Source organism: Polychytrium aggregatum, assembly GCF_025602895.1.
Source record: "Polychytrium aggregatum strain JEL109 chromosome Unknown BJ171scaffold_1, whole genome shotgun sequence".
Lineage (NCBI taxonomy): Eukaryota > Fungi > Chytridiomycota > Chytridiomycetes > Polychytriales > Polychytrium > Polychytrium aggregatum.
Window position 1 is genome coordinate 277,827 of NW_026516203.1, and position 20,171 is coordinate 297,997.

The following is a 20,171-nucleotide window of genomic DNA, read 5'->3' on the forward strand; positions in this document are numbered from 1 at the left end:
TCGGTGCTCGAATCATGCCTTGGCCTGACTAGCTATGGTTTCCAGAGAATGCCCTCTCACCTCGGCCGCTCGGCTACGCACTTCCCACGCTCAGTCAAGCCGAAACCACATCGTCTTGCAGCTCGATACCACGGCCATGGCGCCTCTACCGTCCAACTCCTCCGCCGTCCCGCCTCAAGGCGCTATCACCACTATCCTCGACGGCGCCTATGTGCTGGGCATCTCTCCCCTGAGCCTGTTTCTGGCTCAGTCCTTTGTCGTCATCGTTCTGGTGCGGCTGCTCAGCACTCCTCTCGTCCACATCCACCAGCCTCGCGTCATTGCCGAAATTATCGCCGGAATATGCCTCGGCCCGTCTGCCCTCGGAAAGATCCCCGGCTTCACCAATGCTCTGTTCCCAGCGCCGTCGCTCGGGTTCGTGAGTTTGCTGGCCAACTTTGGACTGCTTCTGTTCATATTCACGGTATGCGCCGCGGACGTGACAATACCGCAGCGGAGGCCGGATTGTCAATATGCCTGCGACACGAACTGCATATCATGGCGACAGGTGGCGGCATTTGAGAACGCACTGCTATTGCCGAGTGATGTACTCAAGTCCCGCGTTGTCACGACATTGCTTCGTCTATCTTCATGCTCGCCCCCCCCCTTACATTGTCACAGATCGGTCTCGAGCTTGACATCCGCCTGCTCTGTACCAACGCCACCAAGAGCGTCGTCATCTCTCTGAGCGGAATCCTTCTACCATTTATTTGCGGCGTTGGCGTTTCCAAGCTGCTGTACGATGCTGATCAAAGTGCCGGCTTGGATGTACCCTTTGCGTCATTCATGGCCTTTCTCGGGGTGGCCATGTCCATCACGGCGTTTCCTGTCCTGGCTCGCATCATAACAGACCGCAAGCTCATATCGACCTCGGTGGCCCAGATGACGCTGTCCGCAGCGGCCATCGACGACCTCGTTGCCTGGTCGATGCTCATTCTGGTGGTTTCCTTGGTAAGCATGCAGCGGGTGATGGTCGAGCAACTGCCCAGTCGCTGATATCCTGTTGACGGCTGAAAGCGCTTCAATTCTTTCCAGATCAACAACTCGGGCAGCTCTCTGACAGGACTGTACACTTTTTTGCTTGTGTGCGGATATGCTGTCATTCTGGTGATTGTTTTGCGCCCCTTTCTGGAGTGGTATGTGACCCGATGCTATACCCAGGAGAAGGCCGAGGAGGGCGAGCCCGTGCCAAACCATCTGGTGACGATTGCGTTCCTGCTGATCATCGTATCGGCTTGGTTCACCGAGATCCTGGGAATCCACGGGCTCTTTGGGGCATTCCTGGTGGGGCTTGTAATGCCTCACGCAAACGGCTTTTCGTACCGGCTGGTGGAGAAGATTGAGGATGTCGTGACCATCATCTTCCTGCCTCTGGTTCGTATCGGGATGTCGCTCTTTGATGTTTCAGCAAAGCTGGCGTTGATCGTGGGTCGCAAATGGGAAGATGGGGTTATCCGCTGTGATGTATTCTGCAATGCCACCAAGACGTTGCAAATGCGTGAAGTGCTGGCAATCGACTTGCAGAATGCCGAAATGCGACCCAGACTGACCGCTGGCTCCTATCGCATCCTGCAGTACTTTGCCAACTCGGGGCTCAACACCCGGCTTGATTTGCTCAACGACGGCACGAGTTGGGGATTCGTTGTCCTGGTGACAGTTGTCGCCTGCTTCGGCAAGATTGTGGGATGTGGTGGCTCGGCCTGGTTGCTCGGGCGTCCGTGGCGAGAATCGCTCACGATCGGCATCCTCATGAACACGAAGGGGTAAGTCAGTGCTGGGCGAGATAGCCCTCAAAGATCGAGGTCCGGGTTGATATGGGGCCGACTCTACTCGGCGCTGTTTCTGATGAGTGCTAACCAACCACAACAACATCCACAACCACAACAACGGTGCATCGATCCAGTCTTGTCGAGCTCATTGTGCTCAACCTTGGCCTCGAGGCCAACATCATCAGCCCAAAGACCTTTACCATTATGGTCGTGATGGCGGTGCTGACAACCATGCTCAGCTCGCCGCTTGTCTCGCTCGTTTACCCACACAAGTACCACATGGGCGAAATGAAGCCGGGCTCGTCGCACCTGTCGCTGCCAAGCCCGTACAAAAAGATCCAGTTTCAGGACCAGCAGAACCAAATCTCCCAGACCGACATCCAGCCAAGGATCGTGTCCTCGCCCCAGCTACAGAAACAGTTCTGGCAGCGTGATCCCAGCATGGGATCCAGGGTCGACTTTGATGCCCTCGGCCCTGCCCAGCGTCGCTTCTCGGTGTCGACAGCCATGTTCAGCCAAAACGAGAGGACGTTCTTGTTCTGCTTGCCGTCGCTGCAGGCCATTCCCACGGTTCTGTCGCTTGTGCACATTTTCAAGACCGGCAAGGCTGACGTCCATGTGCTGCGACTGAGGGCGCTCTCGGACCGCTACTCGTCGCTCATGATGCTGGCGTCCGAGCCCACCGAGTTCCTGGCTGCCAAGGACCTAGTCATGAACATGCTTCTGAGGCTGCTGGCCATCACTAGCGGCCATAGCATCGAGTCCCGCCTCGCCGTGGTACCGCGCGCCTCCGAGTATGCCGATCCGATCCTCGAATGTGCCTTTGAGGTGGGCTGTCGACTGATCGTCGTTCCGTATATACCGCCAAACTCGCCCTTGAACGACGGTCCGTCCCCAAGCCCGACCGGGTCCATCACCAGCTACAACAGCAACCATGACGAAGCGCCCTGGATCCGGGCTGTCTTTGAGGGCGCCCCTTGCACCTCGGTTCTGTTTGTCGACCGCGGGTTTCGCACACTCGTGCCCAGGAAGGACCCGGTCTTCCACGGCACCGCAACCGCAAGTGACATGCATCGCATCGTCCTGTACTTTCTCGGGGGCGACGACGACCGCGAGGCCCTCATCTATGCCACGCACATCATCCACGCCACCCCATCTCAGTTCGTCCTATGCTTGCGCTGCGGGATGGCCGAGACGCTGCCCCAGGGTGTCCCTGTGCAGATGCTGTCCGAAAACAGTCTCTCGACGATCGAGATGGACTTTTCGCAGCTCAATCTGGCTCAGGAGTGCATCGACCTCTCGGCCGAGGACCAGGCCTTCATCTGCGACATCCTCAAGTGCATCGCTAACCGCACGGTCGTCCGGATCGGCAAGAAAATCGACGACATCATTGACCATGCGACGTTCTTGGGCCTGGCGGGTTCGGATTTGATTGTCTTTGGACGGGACTGCTATCATACCGAGCCGGAGCTGTCCGGGTGGGTCGAAGGCAACCGCTGCCCCACCTCCGTGTCCATCGTGAAGCGACACATCAGTCACTAGCGCCTAGGATATCATCGTGACTGTGGTGTCATTCTTGTTGTTGCCACGTCTACCTCCATGCTCGATTCCTCTGTTATGCGGTTCAGACCACCAACTCTGCCGACTTTAGACTCCATGACGTGCCAAGGATTTGTGTGCACGAGCGAGTTCACGCGGGACTGAAGGGGCTTCACTATCGAACAATACAAAAGTATTGGCCCCCATGGCGACGAGACCAAGCAGCTGGATACCTTGCAGATGGCGACTGTTGTGCACCAATAGCTGGTGCAGCATCTCCCCCCCCCACGGGATGTTGCTTGTCTTTGGAGAAAGCCCGGTATAATTCAGAAACAGCGGTCACAGAGACAGGGGCTGAAAAGGACAGGCAGCAATGCCTGTCAGTACAAGCGGCTATTCAACAACTGACACTGGCACTGACACTGAGCACTGGCAAGCCTCCATTTTGGCGTGCGCTGTGCCGCCGAGCCATTTCAGAATCCTTCGCAGCATATGCCATCGCATGAAGCATGGTATCGAGCAAGGGTTTGTGGATTGGTCGACACCGGCTTTGCAATCAAAGGAGGACTGGAGAAGAACGTTCAAAATAGCGGTGAGGTATTGTATAGCAACGATCAGAGAGAGGAGAAGCGAAAGAAAACAACAAAGCGCAGGTCTGATCCCAAGAGAGGCACAGAGAGAGAGACAGGGAGAGAGGGAGGGAGGACTGGCAGGGCGCATCGGTGCTTTGCGGCCAATGCTTCACGCCAATGGTCCGGCCGGCCCAGACTGCCCGGTGTCTAGAGCTTGGAAGCTCCCAGGATGGTCAGCCATTTCTTGGTCCAGAAGACCTTGCCCGGGTTCATGATGCCATTGGGGTCGACGGCGTCCTTGATCTTCCTCATGAGTTCGATGGCGTTTTCACCGAGCTCCTCAACGAGCAGTTTCATCTTGCCCTTGCCGATGCCGTGCTCGCCAGTGACGGTGCCGTCCATGGCCAACGCTCGCTTGGCCATGCGGTCGCGGAACTCTTCGACACGTCGCAGCTGATCTTGGTCGCGATGGAGCTTGTCGGTCAGCAGGAAAACGTGGAAGTTGCCGTCGCCGGCGTGGGCGACGATGCTGCCGATGAGGTTGGACTCAACCAGGTCCTTCTTGGTAATCTCGAGGATCTCGGCCAGGTGAGAGGGCGGCACACACACATCTGTGGTCAGGATCGAGACCGAGTTGGGGTCCGGGTGGAGATGCTTGCTGGCAAAGAAAGCACGCTTGCGCACGGACCAGAGCTCATTGGCCTCCTTCTGGTTGGACGACACGTCAAAGGAGATGGAGCTGCAGGAGATACGTTGCATTCATCGCGAGCAAAGACGCATGGTGAGCATGGATAGATGCGCAGGGACGAAAGTGGGTGTGCAGGCGCATTCTGCAAGCGCATTCTGCAAGCGCATTCTGCAGGCGCATTCTGCAGGCGCCGAGACGCTGCTTGAGGCGGACGGATCAAGCCTACACCTCGGTCCTCTGCAGTGCCATCCGTGCATGACAGCACATGCCAGAGACGACACCACACACGCAGCCCCCAGCCTTGCTCTGTTCTGCCCAGCCTGCCTTGCCTAGCCCTGCTCTGCTCTGCCCAGACGGCTACATACCGGAACTGCTGGGCGAGCTCCTTGACTTTGGTGGACTGTTCCTTGATCGCGTTCGACGAGCCAGCAAACTCCATCAGCAGCGTGGTTTTTTCGGGCAGGGTCGTCTTGTATGCCAGGTTAACGCTCTTGACGGTCAGGTCGTCCATGAGCTCGAGGCGCTCGACAGACATGCCGCCGGCAGCGACGATGGCCTCGACGAGCTGGGCGGCCTCGCGGATGGTCTCGAACTGGACACGGGCGATCTGGGTCTCGACCGGGAGGCGCTTGAGCTTGAGGGTGATCTCGGTGATGACGCCAAGGGTGCCCTCGGAGCCGATGAAGAGGTGGGTCAGGTCGTATCCGGCCGAGCTCTTGTGGGGCCGTCTCTTGGTCTTGACGACGGTGCCGTCTGGCAGGACGGCCTTGATGCCGATGACGTTTTCCTTCATGGTGCCGTATCGCCAGGCAAAGGTGCCGGAGCACGACGTGGCGCACATGCCGCCGATGCAAGCGCCGCCTCCGGCATCGGGAGGGAAGAACAGGCCGTGCTTGTTGAGCTCGGTGTTCAGTCGCATCCAGCCGATGCCGGGCTGAACGACGCAGTCGAGATCCTTGGGGTGGATGGCCAGGATCTTGTCCATCTTGGAGACGTCGACGAGGAGGCCGCCGATGCGGGAGGGGATGGTGTGGCCCTCGAGCGAGGTTCCGGCGGTCCAGGGAATAACAGGGACGCTGTGCTGGTTGCAGGTCTTGAGGACATCGATGACCTGGCTCTCGCTCGAGCAGGTCACGACGGCGTGGGGCAGGCGAGGCGAGTGGTAGGAAAAGTCGTGCGAGCTGGAGGCAAGGTCGCCTTGGTCAGTCACGACGGCGTCAGCCGGCAGCTTGGTCTTGAGCTGCTCCAGGCACGTTCCAAGGCCAGGGGGGTGGTAGGCCGGGGACTGGGGCTTGAGCGACTTTTGTTTCATGGAGGCGAAGAGGCGACAGGGACGAGCGGGAGCAAGCGGGAGCAAGCGGGGTCAGCAGAGCCAGGCAGCAGATGAGGAGCGCAGCGGGAGGGGAAGAGCGAGGCAAATGTGCCGACGACAAGAGGTTTTGGGTGCGCAGAGAGCTGCGGCGATGATCGAGGCAGATGGACGCAGATGGACGCAGATGCAGGCAGCGGGGACGGGCCCGGGGTGGGCTTCTTTTGGGACGACCGGGGTTCCAGAAGGCCGAGGATCGGCTGCGCGGAAAGTGACGGACAATGACGCAGGCGACGCGGAGGGCTGTGCGGACAGAACAGCGGTGCGATGCCGGCAAGACGAACAATGCGGGCGATGTGGGCAATGCGGACGATGTGGGCGATGCGGATGGGAAAAGTGGTCGACTCGCACGTCCTGGCCATGTCTCTGGCTGTGGGATTAATCGACCGTGGTGCTCGTCCAGTGTAAATCCCATCAGAGCAAGATGTTCATCCAGACGTGCTTTCCCACACCCAGCGACCGGCGACGAACACTGCCATGCATTTGCCATGCATTTGCCATGCATTTGCCTTGCATTTGTCTTGCATTTGCCTTGCATTTGCCTTGCATTTGTCTTGCATACTCCGTATAGTTCGTGCCCTGCATGTGCCCACAACTCTCGCCACACCTTCACGGCGGCCACGCCCTTGTTTGGATTGGAGGCCTCCCCCCGATACTCTGCAGCCAAAACAATACTTCGCCACCTCCTCCCCCAAGATACTGCCGCACAAGGAGTCCGTAAGAGAGGCAGGGGCTGGTGTGTTCCACGTCCTTCACCCTAGATCTACCACACAGCAGCCGGTGCACTATCAGGACGAGAGGAGAGGCGCATTGCCCACCCCAACAAGTCCTTCCAAGTTGCCAAACAAACGCCTCGATGATACGCCGCATGCGCCGTATGCGCCGGTGTTAAATAATCGAGGGCTCCGGCCCGATCCCACTTCTCGATCATCACCCATCTCACTCGGACTTGCATCTTGAGCCGATCCACCAACAGCCTGATCGCTGGATCTTCCCGCTTCTGCACCGAACACTCGCCGCTGAATCTTCAAGTTCTTCCTGCGAACGTTCACTGATTTCCCTCCCCCCCCTCTCCTACTCAATTCTCCGACCAAATCACCTGCATTTCTTCTGACCCGAGCGATCCCGACCCCCCCCCTTTTGCCGCCCTCGCTTCGCTTCGCCTCGTCTCACACACTGCCATGTCCGCCATTGCCCAGTCCCGCTGCGGCGCCAGCCTATTCTTTCCCACGCCGGTCCAGTCCCATGCCGACCTGAGCGAGCGAAAGCACTTCAACAAGAACTATGTCATCGACTCGATCATGCACCTCGCCGGCCCAGACCCGGTCGAGCACAGGCCCACGTCTAACTCGAGCGCCCACACCACCACCCGCCAGAGAACCATGGACACCTACATGATGCACTCGAATGCACAGGCCCACAAGACGAGATTCGGATACTGATGAGGTGAGGCTTTGGGAGGGTGGGCGGAAGGAAGACAGGAGGGAAGGAAGAAGGTGGGACCCATCTGATGAAAAAAAAAAAAGGAAGAAGGTGTGAGAAAGAAGCGAGGAGAGCCGGACCAGCCAGGTTTAGTAACTGTGGGGCACACTCCGTTCTGTTGCTGGGGCATACACCACCTCCGCCTTGGGACGATAAACTGACGCTATCCTCCGCGCTGGCTCCCGATGTTGCAGCTTCGGCTCCCGGTTCAATCGTTAGCCCAGTCGTCCATTCAGCTGTCTGCTCGGTCGCCAGCAGCAGACGCACCAGACGCAGCAAGCACGATACCCATATTCCCGCCTTGCTGTCTCCTGTTGTCTTCGTTTCTTGCATGTTCGATGTAGCCCCAAAGTCGTCTGACTTTGGATGTGCATGTATTTGTTTCCCTGCCCCTTCCTCTCGCTCCTCGCTTCCCACTTGTATCAATGAGTGAGGCATCGCATCCCTGGGGGTCTCCAGCTCTGACCAGCGGGTCTCCATTGCCGATGAATATACCACATATGAATACCCCCATCGGGCGCTATAGCTTGCTCATCGATCGTGGGCAGGGTAGAATAGAGCCCCATATCCATCCATGCGCCGACAGAACGAGCACAATGCACATATTTGGGATGAACTATTCTTGCTTTCTCGAGAACTGACGCAAAAATGATAATAAACTCTATTTGGTTGGAGAGAGAGAAAGCAGCCTTGAAATAAAATGAAATATGAAAAAATGAAATATATGGAACGAGGGGGAGGGGGTTCATGGGTGAGTAGATGGATTGGACAGGTGGGTGGGTGGATCAAGAGCGATAGCAATAGCAGCCGTTGAGGCAGACGAGCGGCAAGCAGAAAATAAGAAACGAGTGGCAAAGCTCACGCCGGGGCAAGGGTCAAAATTCTTTGCTTTCTTGCAAACAAAGATGGGATATAGCAACGCGGAGTTTGGGAGAAATGGCAGGAGGGGAGGGAGGGGGGAGGGATGGGAGACCACATCAGAGGAGACCACATCAGAGGAGAGCACAGCAGAGGGAGAAAGAGAGTACTAGAAACACATTGTCAAAAAAGACATCCGGCAAAGGCGGTGGCGATCATGGCGCAATAATGATAGAGCAAAAGTGCATGAAAAGAACGAGAGAGCGAGAGTCTATGTGCGGAGATTGGTGAGACGAGAGAAAGAGCGAGAGAAGGATTGAGGCGAGAATGATTGCTCTCTGAGAATACGGGCGGCTATTCAGCTATCGTAAAGGAGGGTGCGGATCGGAAGGAGAGAGAAGGGGCGGACGGACATGGGATAGCAAGAGTGAGAACACAAAAGGTGCAAGACAGCGAGGAAGCAAGGAGGGATGGAAAAAGTAATGGGCGAGGCAAAGTGAGGAGCCAGCACTGGCGGCGTTCGCTGGATTGGAACGGAAGAAAGAGAGAGAGAGAGAGAGAAAGATAGATAGAACGAAAGAAAGGAGAAGACGAAAATGGGAGGAGTGAAGCGAATTAATACTGTGTCTTGGTACATCGACAGCTCACGCTACTGCTTCTGGTTTTGAGAGGACAGAGGAGACATCAATAGAACCCGACGCGGCCTTTTGGTTCTTCCTTTGGCTTATTGTTTGACTTGGCTTGGGAAGCTAATGTGTGTTTGTTCGAACCAATGTCGAGAGATTTTGACCGGGAGCACGAAACGAAACAGCTGGAGGGGGGGGGAAGTTCGGCTCGTTGGGAGGAGTCATTAGGGGAGCAACTCGTAGAGCGGAGGAGGGGGGAAGAGGAGACGAAGGAAAGAGGGTGCCGCTGCAGAGAACTAAAGCAGTAAATAAACTTTTGAAGGGATACTTGACGATAGTAAAAATATAGGGATATAAGGTTTAAAAGTATAAAAGGAATCATATGGGAAAGCCGGGAGCTTCGGCATTTGTAAATATTCCTTGGAGGGAGGAACGCGGCTGAGGCAAGGCGTTCCCTTTCGGATTTGCGAGTAGTTTTGGGCGGTTCTTAGTGCAGCCAGGATCGGAGGCGGAGGAGGAGGAGGAGGAGGAGAGAATCGGCGTGGGCTGAGAGTTGATTGAGAGTGTACCTTCGTGCGAAAATGAGATTAGATGTGCGGCATGCCAGCTGATGCTGTGTCATGGTCAGAGCTTGACCAGGAAGTGCAGAGATGGTGCTGGAAGATCACTGGACGCGCGGGCGTGGGGGCGCTCGGTTTGGTCCTGGTGCCATGAGCAGACATGCTCGGATGATCCTCGATCAAAAAAATGGAGGCGTCGTCTTTTGACGCTTTCTGTTGAAGTAAGGCGGGCGCGGGATGATCGACCGCCGCCTGGGCAGCAGCGGCGGGTTGCTAGGCTTGGGCTCGGGGCCGTTTTGAAAGGGCACCACGAGGGCCGAGTCACAGCTGTGGCGGCGGCCGAGGAGCTCCATGGGCTTGTTGAAGACGTTGATCAGGGGCTGGGCGATGGCGCTGAAGCTCTTGCGATGCGGCAGAGGGGGCCTTGGTATCGAGAAGGGGCTGGACCGCGCGCCGTTGGAGGAGCTCGAGGCGTCGTCTCTCAGCGCCCGCGGAACAGGCACACGCACTGGGGCAGTTGCGGACACAGAGCAGACGCACAGGTCAGCTCCCTGGTCGGCACAGGCGTCCGCGTGCGGCATGGGCGGTGGGTCCGTCGCGGCGGCAGATGGCTTACCCGAGTCCGTCGGGACCAGCGACGGAATCAGGCCCTTGTCGATGGCCTGGGTGAACAGGCGGTCGACGACCTTGGTCCAGTTGGCGGCATATTCGTCCGAGCCCTTGACCATCGACCAGCCGTTGACGTCGATCACGTACGACTTGCCGTTGACGCGCAGGAGATCGAATCCACACACCGTTTGCTCAAAGGCCAGCGTCAGGCGACGGGCAATCTCGGTCTCCTCGGGGGTCAGGGCTGTGACGACGCGCTTCTCCTTGCCATCCGGGGTCCGCTCGACGACGCCGTCAATGACGGGCGATTTGCGGGTTTCGGCATGGACGTAGTGCTCGCCAACAGCATAGACCTTGACATCGACGGCGTTGTCGGGAAACAGATACTGCTCATAGACATACGAGCCTACGGTGCGGATGCTGCAGTTTTCCGAGTGAGCGCTCGAGCGGTTCTTGACCTGGTTACGTTCCAGTATGTTGGGGGGGGGACGGCGAATGCCAGAAGGAGTGGTGGCGGTGAGAGCCAGATACGAACGGCATCAAAGCGCATTAGACAAGTCAAGAGTCGTCAGTGCGTGCGTTGGTCACCCGCCATCCAGCCGCGGCATATACCTTGCGGAAGAGCTTCTGGACGCCCTGGTTGTTTTTAAAGTAGACGTGGACGTTATGGTCTTCCGAGTTGACGGGCTTTTCGACAAAGGGTCGACACATGGGCTCCGGCGTCAGCATGCCGTCGGCAAGGATTGGGCCGTCCTTGCTTGGCAAAGTCGAGGGCGAGAACAGCGACGATGAGACTGAAACATCCACGCCAAACTTTTCGAGGACTTCCTGGACGATATCGGCGTCGTAACTGGGGATGCTCTGCGAGCCGGCCCGATTGATGGCGATCCGGGGTACGGTCGGGATGTTGAGCGAGTCCAGGATGGCAAGAACGACACGGCGATCCAGCAGGAGATGTTGGTACATGGGCGAGTTGAGGACGTAGGGGTTGCGCAGACGCACGTAGGCGACGGCCTTGTGGAGGGGAAAGTCCGAGGAGTGGAAGGTGATCAGGAAGTGTACACGGGGCCAGGATTCTATCGCTGTGAGCGCGAGAGATGGCATGTGTGTGAGATTTCCGACGAGGAAAGAGTATCCAGGAAATGAAGGCCGTGGTGCCGAGGCCCGAGGGCAGGACGTCAAGTCGATGCACGAAAGGAGTGGGAATGTGGGGTCAGTGCTCCGATATGCATGGCATGGATTGTATACGCGCGGTCCTTGATCCGAGCGTCAGGATGGCCACGAGCAGGGCAGTCGGCTGGGGGGGGAGCGTCTCCTGGACAGGACTTACGCTCATTGAGGATCGTCTTTTCCGGGAAAGTGATGATCTCATAGTTGGAAGTGTGTTCGAGATGCGACAGGAGGGTCTTCATGGATTTGGAGGTTGCTGTAGCGCCGAGTCGCAAAGGACGGGACAGCCGACGCGAGGATGTCATGAAAGGAATCGCCAGCGCGATCCAACAGGAAATATAGATAACGAGAGATGCAATCGATTAGACGCGTGGTTACGGGATGGCTCCTTCGGTAAGAGTTGATCCAGGCTCGGAACGGTCACGCAGACAATCGGTGGGACGAGCCATCGGGTCAGGATATTGGGATGTGGTGGAATGCGATGGGATATGATCAAGTGGAGTGCGATGGGATATGATCAAGTGGAATCGACGACAAAGGCGATCGACTCTGACGCATGAGTCACAGCCGAGGGACAAGCACGCAGACCCAAGAACCCGCCAGCGCCCAGCCCGACGGGCGCAATCATCCAAGGGTTGCGCGAGTGATTCACTGGCGGAATTGCAGGAGGGTGTTGCACCCATGGCTGGACTGGCAGCCCGGACGCTGATCTGGTGATCAAGGCTGGCCGGGCTCACGGCCAGCCAGACCGTCACCCAGTGGCAGCATCCGTCTCGCTGTTCGTCTCGCCTCGCTTGACCCTCGCCGCCTGCATCTCGATCACGTCGAGAGGGAGGGTTGGGGATTCTTATTCGGCGAGGCAGCAGAAAGGGCCTGTCCTGAGTGCGGGAACGGATCGTCCGACACTGATCGGCTCTTGAGGGGGGCGGGGTGAGGTCGAATACTCTCGCAGGGATGGATTCAAGAGAGAAAGAGGGGGGGGGAGAGCTCACCTTTCTTCTCCATAGCGCAAACTCCGACCAGATCTGAGCGATGGCGACATTTAGGTGCGAGGCGAGGCAATCGATTATTTTTTTTTTTCGCCCGGAAGATGAAAAGGAGGGAAGGGAAGGGAAGGGGAAGAGAGCAGTCCAGAATAATGGCAAGCGGGTGTACATGGCCGAAAGATAGTCGGTTAATGAGCATATTGACAAGTAGCGCACCCGTCAGCAATGACCAGCAATCACCGTCAGCATTGTGGGCCCTCCATGCGGAGAGGTGAACCCCTCCCTTTGGTCTTTGGCGCCTTTCCATCAGTGCACTGGGTGCAATGCATGAGAGCAAGAGTGAAATGGAGGAGAGCAAAAGTGCATGCAGCAATGACAGGTGTCCGTCCAGACAACGGCCACGCAGCGCAAGCCGACGCAAGACGACATGGTGGAGAATGGGGGGGGTTGTATGCAAGACTGGGGCAGAGCGGCAGTAATGGCAGCAAACAGCAAACAACGAACATCGATGTCAAGGAATCGAGACAGACGCCGATGTAACAGAATCGAGGAAGCCATCGAAACAGAACGGGGCAGTGATTGAGAGGATGGGATCAAGGTGGCATTCGGAGTAGAGGCGAGAAAGCAAAGCGACGCCTACATTTGCGAGGCAGCGGGCCGTTTGAGATGGTCATTTCCGGCATGTGCGGCTGTAAGGTTTGGACGATGGCGGAGGATTGCTGGGTGGTGGTGGTGGTGGTGGTGGCCAGATGATAGAGTCAGTGCTGAAGCTGGGCGAGGCAGCAGAGATTGGCAAGTCGAGTCGGGTCGAGTTGGTCGAGTTGGTCGAGTTGGTCGATTACCGAAAGAGATGGACTTGTCCAGCAGAGTGGTGCTGGGAAAAGACGAGGATGGTGCTAGAAAAGCGGGGGCTCGTGGGTGGAAGGAGAGAGGGGACCGGAGCGGGAGCGAGGGCTTTGGATGATGAGAGCGGGCCGAGCAGGCGTTAAGCGGAGCGTTGAGCGGGCTCTGAAAGACGATAGACGAGGCGGGATTGGGGCCGATGCGGCTATCGATATCGATAGCGAGCGGGAATGGCTGGGGACAGCTGGGGAGGCGGGCGAGAGGAAGAGAGAGAACAGCAGCTGGCCGAGTTGGAGACCGGGGGGTGTGCCAGGTAAAGCCAGCAAGCCAAGAGGGGGATGGGCGAGCAGGGCGGGAAGGATAGGCGTTGGGAATGGCCAAGAGAGAGCCAGGCCAGGCCGGTGAAATATCCAAAGGGGCGACTGGTGCAACAGCAGACAGGAATTCCAAGGCAGAGCCGGCGCAAGAGGCTTGGGGGAAGGGGCGACGAGGGCGAATTATAAGGGCGACGAAGGGGGCTCTCGGGAAGGGCAAGGCACCAAGCCAAAGGGTTGCTGGGAGAGGAGCATGCGGCGAGAGCGAGCGAGAAGGTGCGGTGGAGAGAGGGAGAGGGCAAGGTGGAACTGAGAGAGAGGGAGAGAGAGGGAGAGAGGGAGAGAGAGGGAGAGAGAGGGAGAGAGAGGGAGAGAGGGAGAGAGAGGGAGAGAACGAGGCGAACCGACAGCGAGGCCGCAGCGAGATCGGCAGGCCGACTGTGCGCCCTGTGCGCTGCACCGATCAATATCGCCCAAAAGCGGTTTGGCCTGGGTGTCTCGCCCGTGTTGCTGCTGTATCCCCTCGTGTCCCTGGCTGGTGTCGATTTGTCCGAGGCCGTCGCTTGTCGGGGCGGGGGGGGGCTGGGCAGTGCTCTGCAATTGGTCCAGCACTGCGCGATGCTGCTCTTGCTCTTGCTCTTGCATTTACAGTCGCATTTGCAGCGATGCCCTCGCGATTGCGGTGGCTGCTGGCCAGACTTGGATTCTGGACCAAGTCTCGGCTGGATCTCTCTCCCCGTGGATCTCCTGTTCGCCCTCGAGGTGCGCGATTGTCCCAAGCCAGCCGAACAGAACCCGGCCGCTTCCCGCTCTCGCTCCCTCGCTCCCTCGCTCCCTCGCCCTCTCTCCTCTCCCCGCATTCTCGCCCGTGGGCTCAGCAGCAGCACCGGCCCACAAAGACCCGGTCACAAGGCCGATCCAGCAAGCCAACACAAAGACCACGCGCCATCACCGGCTGCAGCAATCCACCCGCAAGGCGACGTGTGCGCGGACACCCGCGTTTGCGTGACGCCAGCCAGCCAGCGGCTGGCCAGGGACGCTGCCTGCTGCGCCGATGGTCCTCGCACGCGCCTCGCGCGCTCTCGCATGCTCTCGCCTGTTCTCGCTGCGCCGCGAGACTGTGGCGGTGCCCGCTGTCACACGCAGCGTGACACGTGTGTGATGTGCATTCCGCTGTGAGATGTGTGCTGCTGCAACCACCTCTGTGTCGCGAGATTCATTCGGTTGCTGATCATGTCCAATGCACCCGCCCTCGATAGTCGATACTCGATGCTCGATCTGTTTGCCCGCGGCGTTGGCCTGGCCGCTCCATCGAACCCGCTCCATCGAACCCGCTCCATCGAACCCGCTCCATCGAACCCGCTCCATCGAACCCGCTCCATCGAACCCGATCCACCGCTCCTCCAGTCTGGGCTGGTCCGCACTTTGGACCGACTCCCACCATGGCTCCCCTGTGTGGTCCTCCCGACCGCCTGCTCGATCGGAGGTTTCCCACGGGGTGCTTTCCTCTCCTCCAAGGCCAAACCCGATTCGCCCAGGCCTTGGCAGGTCCAGAAACGTGCGCCCTTGGACTGGCCTCCGTCTGAATCCATCGCCTCTGTTGGGGCTGTTCTGTCGCCGGCCCTGGCCATGAGGGCTTCCATACCTGTTGGGATGTCCTGCGGGAGCCGGCGCAGCACGATCCGAATACCTGCTCCAACGAGCTCTGCAGCACCAGATCCGGCACCGCTCCTCGTCGCTTGTGCTGGCCGGAGAGCGACGGTCTCTGCGAGTCCACGCCATGTCTCCACGGATCAGACTCGCTCTCTGCCGCCGGGGATCTGCCGCGGGAAATCCGGGCACAACCAGGGCTGGATCGGCGGAGGGAGAGCTCTGGCCCACCAAGGCAACCCGGGAAGATCAGAGGTTGGACCAGCAGACCCCAGAGGCGCCCAAAGTCCGCTCTGGCCCGAGTCGCCGCGATCAACATCATGTTATCGCTGCTGTCCTATTGCATCGGCCATCTCTTACTTTCACTGCGTCTTGTCTCGTTGCCGCTGCGTCTTGCTTCGTTGCCGCGGCGTCTGGACTTGTTGCCGCTGCTATCTGCTGCCATCTTCTGCTGCGATTCCGCCCCGGACCTGTTCGCATGCACGTCCTCGATTGAGCCCGGTGGGCTGCGTGCCGTGTCCGAGATAGCGCAGACACTGTCGCCAGGGCAAGATTCAGAGTGTCCTCCGTGACGACACTCTGCCGGCGTGCAAACGACATGGCCGTCGGCCGCTGGGCCGGGTCCAGTCTTTAGGGACCAGCCTCAGCGCATCTTGGCTGGCTGATCTTCCATACGCTCTTGCATGCCCGGCGCGATGCGATGCGGTGCAATCCAATCCAATGCGGTGCGGTGCGATCCAATGCGATCTGAGATACGGTGCAAACGAAGCACTTGCGGGTCTCGATGCGGCCCTCTTCCTGCTTCCCACCGTATCGAAAATCTGCCATACCCTTCGACCGATCTCGACCGTTTTCGACCGATCTCGACCGATCTCGGCCGATCCCGGGCGCCTCGACTCGCCCATGCAGGGATTGGGTTTGGTGCCGCTCTGACTCCCTGTCGCTGCCGACGGTGTTGTTGTTGCTCAGAATGAACTGGACGACACAACAAAGGACACCGCCAACCAGGCGGTCTGTCATATGAATTGGGGCAAGTTTTTCCTTTGCTGCTTCCTTCGGCCTGCGACATTCGGTTCTCTCTTCGTCGCCTATCAGGCTCGTCCAAGCCACGAAACGCTGCTCCAACCAGTGGCTCACCAGAGCGCCCCAGCCTCATTTGCTCCACGCAGACCCCACTCTGCCCAGCCCGCCATCGATATTCCGGCCCTCGTCGACTCCTGCTGCATCCCCACCTCTCAGCGCCCTTGGGCCAAGAGTCGCTTCCCAGCCTCGCCCATTCTGCTCCTTTGCCCCTGACCCTTCCCTGCATCGGCCATCGCTTCGTTTCCACCCGGTCCAGCTCAACCTGCCTGACTCGACCCAGTTCGATTGAGTCCTGCCCTGCCCTATCCAGCCCTATCCAGTCCACCTCAATCCAGCCCAGTTCACGCCACCCACTCGCATCAGCATGCCTTCGACTGCCGCATCGAAGCGGCATCGTCCCCGCAAACCCGTCTCCGTCTCATCGCCCCGTCGTCCCGCTCGCTCGTCTGCCCTACCGAGCGCCAAGGCCCACTTTCCCTCGCTCGGCGATTCGGCCGTACTGTCTGACGGATCCGGCTCCTCCACCGACGAGGACGACCTCGACTTTCCGCTGCTCAAGCACCGGCACTCTGCTACGGATTCCGCGGAGACCACGCCTGTCGTCGACGCCGATGGCGATCCCATGCATACTTATGCCGAGGACCAACCCGAGCCCGCCAGCTACAAGCGATTCAGCTCGTCGCAGCTCAAGGCCAAGGTCATGAAGGGCAGCCTGAGCGCCCGGAGAAGCATTATGCACGCCCTCACTCGGTGGCCGTTGCTGGTAAGCATGTCGTTTTGTCCAAGCCCTGTGCATATCTCTGTGCTGGTTCTTTGGTGGCTCTCGGCATCCTCTCCACCACGGCAATGCGTCCCAGCGCCACCCGCGGCTGGAAGCTGGCTCCCTGAATGAGCCGTCAGCTATTCCGTATCGATCTCCATCCGCATCCCATCGACTCGACTGGCTTCCTGCTTCCGTCGCCACTGACCATTTTGCACCAACCAACTCACCCTCCACTCCACACCGACCCGCACGCCATTGCACAGCTCTTTGTCTTTTGCGCCGTCCTGATCGACCTGATCTTCTACATCACCGTCCGCAACTGGGTGTCATGGTGGGAGTATCTCGTCACTTGGCGCGGGCACAAACGCCAGGTCCACGACCGTATCCACAAGGCTCGCCAGTTTGAAGAGTGGGAGTCGGCCGCCAAGGAGCTCGACGATATCATGGGCAACGACGAGTGGAAGAAGGAGAAGGAGTGCTCCTACTATGACTACAAGCTCATCGATAAGATCTCCCGAAGGCTCCGCCGGTAAGCCTGCATGAGCATTGCAGCATATGATACCCAGACCCGACTCTGGCAACCCTCTGGATCGACCCTCATCTCGCCCACATCGCACCGACTGTTTCTTCTGTAGGCACCGACTCTCTGGCACTCCCGGTGCCGCCAGGGAGATGCGCAAGATCCTGCAGCACTCGGCCTGCAAAGCCAACATCGGTGGCATCGAAAACGAGACGCTGTACTCGCGGACCTACCTGGGCACCAAGAGCCTGGTCGAAGAGTTTGTCGCCGAGGTGCTTGCCTCGCTCGAGTTTGTTGTCCAGTCCGAGGATCTGTCGCTGGAGGAGAAGCGCATCTTTCTCAAGTCGGCCTCGCGCACATACGGCAAGACGGCATTCTGTCTCAGCGGAGGCGCTACATTCGGATACTACTCATGTAAGTCGCTGGAGTGGCCGTGGCTCACGGGAGTGATTCGGGCCTCGCTCCGTTACCCCTTTCTCCAACAAGGCTGGAGCACAAACGAGCCGCGGCTCTGGATGCGAGGCCAACACAGTATTTGGCGATCTCCCTGGACGGCTCTCGAGCCGTCTGCAACCCAAACCACTCTGCCCCCATCATCTGCCTTGTGTATGCATGCGTGCATACATCATCATGTGTCTCCTGTACGTTTCTGGATGCGACAAAGCTATCACGCAGAAACGTAGCCTCTAACACTCCTGCATCGTGTTTCTTGCCACCCGGTCGAACGGCGGCTGCGTTTGTCAATGGACAGTGGGTATGTTCTCGCGGCCAGCCTTGGCCGACCGTTGTCTGCACGATGGCGATTGGGTCTGTGTCTGGAATCGCTTGCCCGCTAACCCCGCCGCTCATCACCCATAGGCGTTGTGAAGGCATTGCACGAACACGACCTGCTGCCGAACGTCATCACCGGCACTAGTGCCGGTAGCTTGGTTGGTGAGCATCTCATTCACATACACAGAGACAGTCCTGGGCTGGCGTAAACACTCCCGCACCTCAAGGACCGCCCTGGATATCATGTGTGCCCAGCCCGGTCGCTTGGCCGACTTGTGGGTCGCAAAGCTGTTGTTCTCACGCTATTTCACTTGCATCAGCCGCCATGATCTGCACCCGGACCGACGACGAGCTCCGCAGCGAAATCTTCACCCCGGACCTCTACAGACACTTGAGGCCGTGCTCCGACTCGGTGTGGACCCGCACCAAGCGCTTCTGGACAACCGGCTCGATGTTCAACTCGCAGGATTGGTATGAGAAGGTCAAGTGGATCACCAAGGGCCACTTGACCTTCATGGAGGCCTACAAGCGCACCGGCCGCGTGCTCAACATTGCCGTCGTTGCCACAGAGCCGCACTCGCCCCCGAAGCTCCTCAACTACATTACGGTATGAGTCAGGGACAGCGCCGCCGCCTGCCGTTCGCAAATCCGCCCCCTGTGTCTGACCGATATCCACAGAAACCGCGGCTGCGTTGAAGTATACTGCTGAGCGAGTGCCCACTGCCGGACCGCTCTGTTTTCTTCGGGAGGCTGGTTCTAACCCTATAGCCCTGGGCTTGCAGGCGCCCGATGTTATCATTTCCTCGGCTATCCTCGCCTCGGCCGCCATCCCGGGCATCCTCGACGCCGTGGAGCTCATCAGCAAGACCGAGAAGGGTGACTATGTGCCCTTCCGCGGTGTCGGCAAGCGATGGCGCGATGGCTCGCTCCGGACGGATATCCCCGAGCGCGAGCTGCACCAGCTCTTCAACATCAACTACACGATCGTGAGCCAGTGCAATCCGCATATCCTTGTGTTCTTTTACCAGGGCCGCGGAAGCCCGGGCTATCCAGTCGCTCACCGTCACGGCCGCGGATGGTAAGTTTGCAGTGGGTGCATATGCTGCTGCTGGGCTGGTTTCCAGACTCTGGCAAGCGAGAGGAGGCGCATGGAATGCCTTTGGTCTCCACAAGACTGAAGCCACCTCGACCTTCTTGTCGTCCCGCAGGCGCGGCGGCTTCCTCGCCTCGGCGATCATCCAGCACTTCAAACTCGACCTGCTCAAGTGGCTCCGGCTCCTCCGAGACCTCGATCTGCTGCCCAAAGTGATGGGCACGGACCTGTCGCGTCTCTGGCTCCAGCGCTTCGAGGGCTCGGTCACCATTCTGCCCCAGCCCATTCTCGAAGACTACCTGTGCATTCTCACAGACCCGACCCGCGACCGCATGGTGCGGTATCTCAGCCACGGCCAGGTGCGGTGCTGGCCCAAGCTCCACATGATCAGCAACCGGCTCCGGATCGAGCAACTACTGCGAAGGCTTGGCAAACAGCTCTCTGCGCGCACCGGCGCCACGAGTGGCAAGCCGGCAGACCTTGAACTCGAAGCTGGGGCTCGCCCTGTTGCGGCATCGCACAGACCGGGATCATCGGCCAACTGCAACAGCATCAGCTCGATCGAGTCGGTGCAGTGGGACCACAAGCCTGCCCCTCCCAGCCCCGTCGAGAACGAGTGGAGCAGCGACGACGACTACTGGTGGAACAGCTGAGCACGGCCAACGCTTGCAATCCGCGGCTCAGCGCCCCCCCCCCGCGATCCCCACCCGTCTGTTCCTACGAGCCAGTGTCGTTGTGTTCGAGCCGTAGACTTTGATTCCCCCATCCTCCACGCTACAAGCCCTCCTCTCCTCTGTCTATCTTGAATGCCCGAGCCAGAGACATCGGCTCCGTGTCGTCACTCTTAGGCGCACCTTGTATATTCCT

The 20,171-nt window shown here is 58.8% G+C and overlaps 4 protein-coding genes across 4 annotated transcripts; 2 read left to right on the forward strand and 2 right to left on the reverse strand.

Moving 5' to 3' along the window:
• Positions 1–136: 136 nt before the first annotated feature.
• BJ171DRAFT_576372 (Sodium/hydrogen exchanger family-domain-containing protein) lies at positions 137–3,350 on the forward strand (the record flags this gene model as incomplete). The annotated part of the gene is made up of 5 exons (XM_053113745.1): positions 137–463; positions 661–990; positions 1,075–1,413; positions 1,615–1,802; positions 1,943–3,350. The coding sequence occupies 5 exons, from the start codon at positions 137–139 to the stop codon at positions 3,348–3,350; spliced, it is 2,592 nt and encodes an 863-aa protein (XP_052971663.1).
• A 296-nt stretch (positions 3,351–3,646) lies between these two features.
• On the reverse strand, positions 3,647–6,143 carry BJ171DRAFT_453730 (uncharacterized protein). Its single transcript, XM_053108225.1, has 2 exons — positions 4,973–6,143; positions 3,647–4,658 (listed from the first exon to the last, which is right to left on the reverse strand). Exons 1-2 carry the CDS (start codon positions 5,917–5,919, stop codon positions 4,127–4,129), a joined length of 1,479 nt encoding a protein of 492 aa, XP_052971664.1. The 5' UTR covers positions 5,920–6,143; the 3' UTR covers positions 3,647–4,126.
• Positions 6,144–9,681: 3,538 nt separating this feature from the next.
• Positions 9,682–11,523, reverse strand: BJ171DRAFT_576375 (uncharacterized protein; the record flags this gene model as incomplete). Its single annotated transcript, XM_053113746.1, has 4 exons — positions 9,682–10,010; positions 10,119–10,569; positions 10,724–11,193; positions 11,442–11,523. 4 exons carry the CDS (start codon positions 11,521–11,523, stop codon positions 9,682–9,684), a joined length of 1,332 nt encoding a protein of 443 aa, XP_052971665.1.
• A 4,785-nt stretch (positions 11,524–16,308) lies between these two features.
• BJ171DRAFT_3581 (patatin-like phospholipase domain-containing protein c) lies at positions 16,309–20,029 on the forward strand. The gene is made up of 8 exons (XM_053107147.1): positions 16,309–16,920; positions 17,184–17,449; positions 17,556–17,854; positions 18,192–18,194; positions 18,299–18,373; positions 18,532–18,818; positions 18,994–19,289; positions 19,420–20,029. Exons 1-8 carry the CDS (start codon positions 16,522–16,524, stop codon positions 19,955–19,957), a joined length of 2,163 nt encoding a protein of 720 aa, XP_052971666.1. The 5' UTR covers positions 16,309–16,521; the 3' UTR covers positions 19,958–20,029.
• Positions 20,030–20,171: the final 142 nt, after the last annotated feature.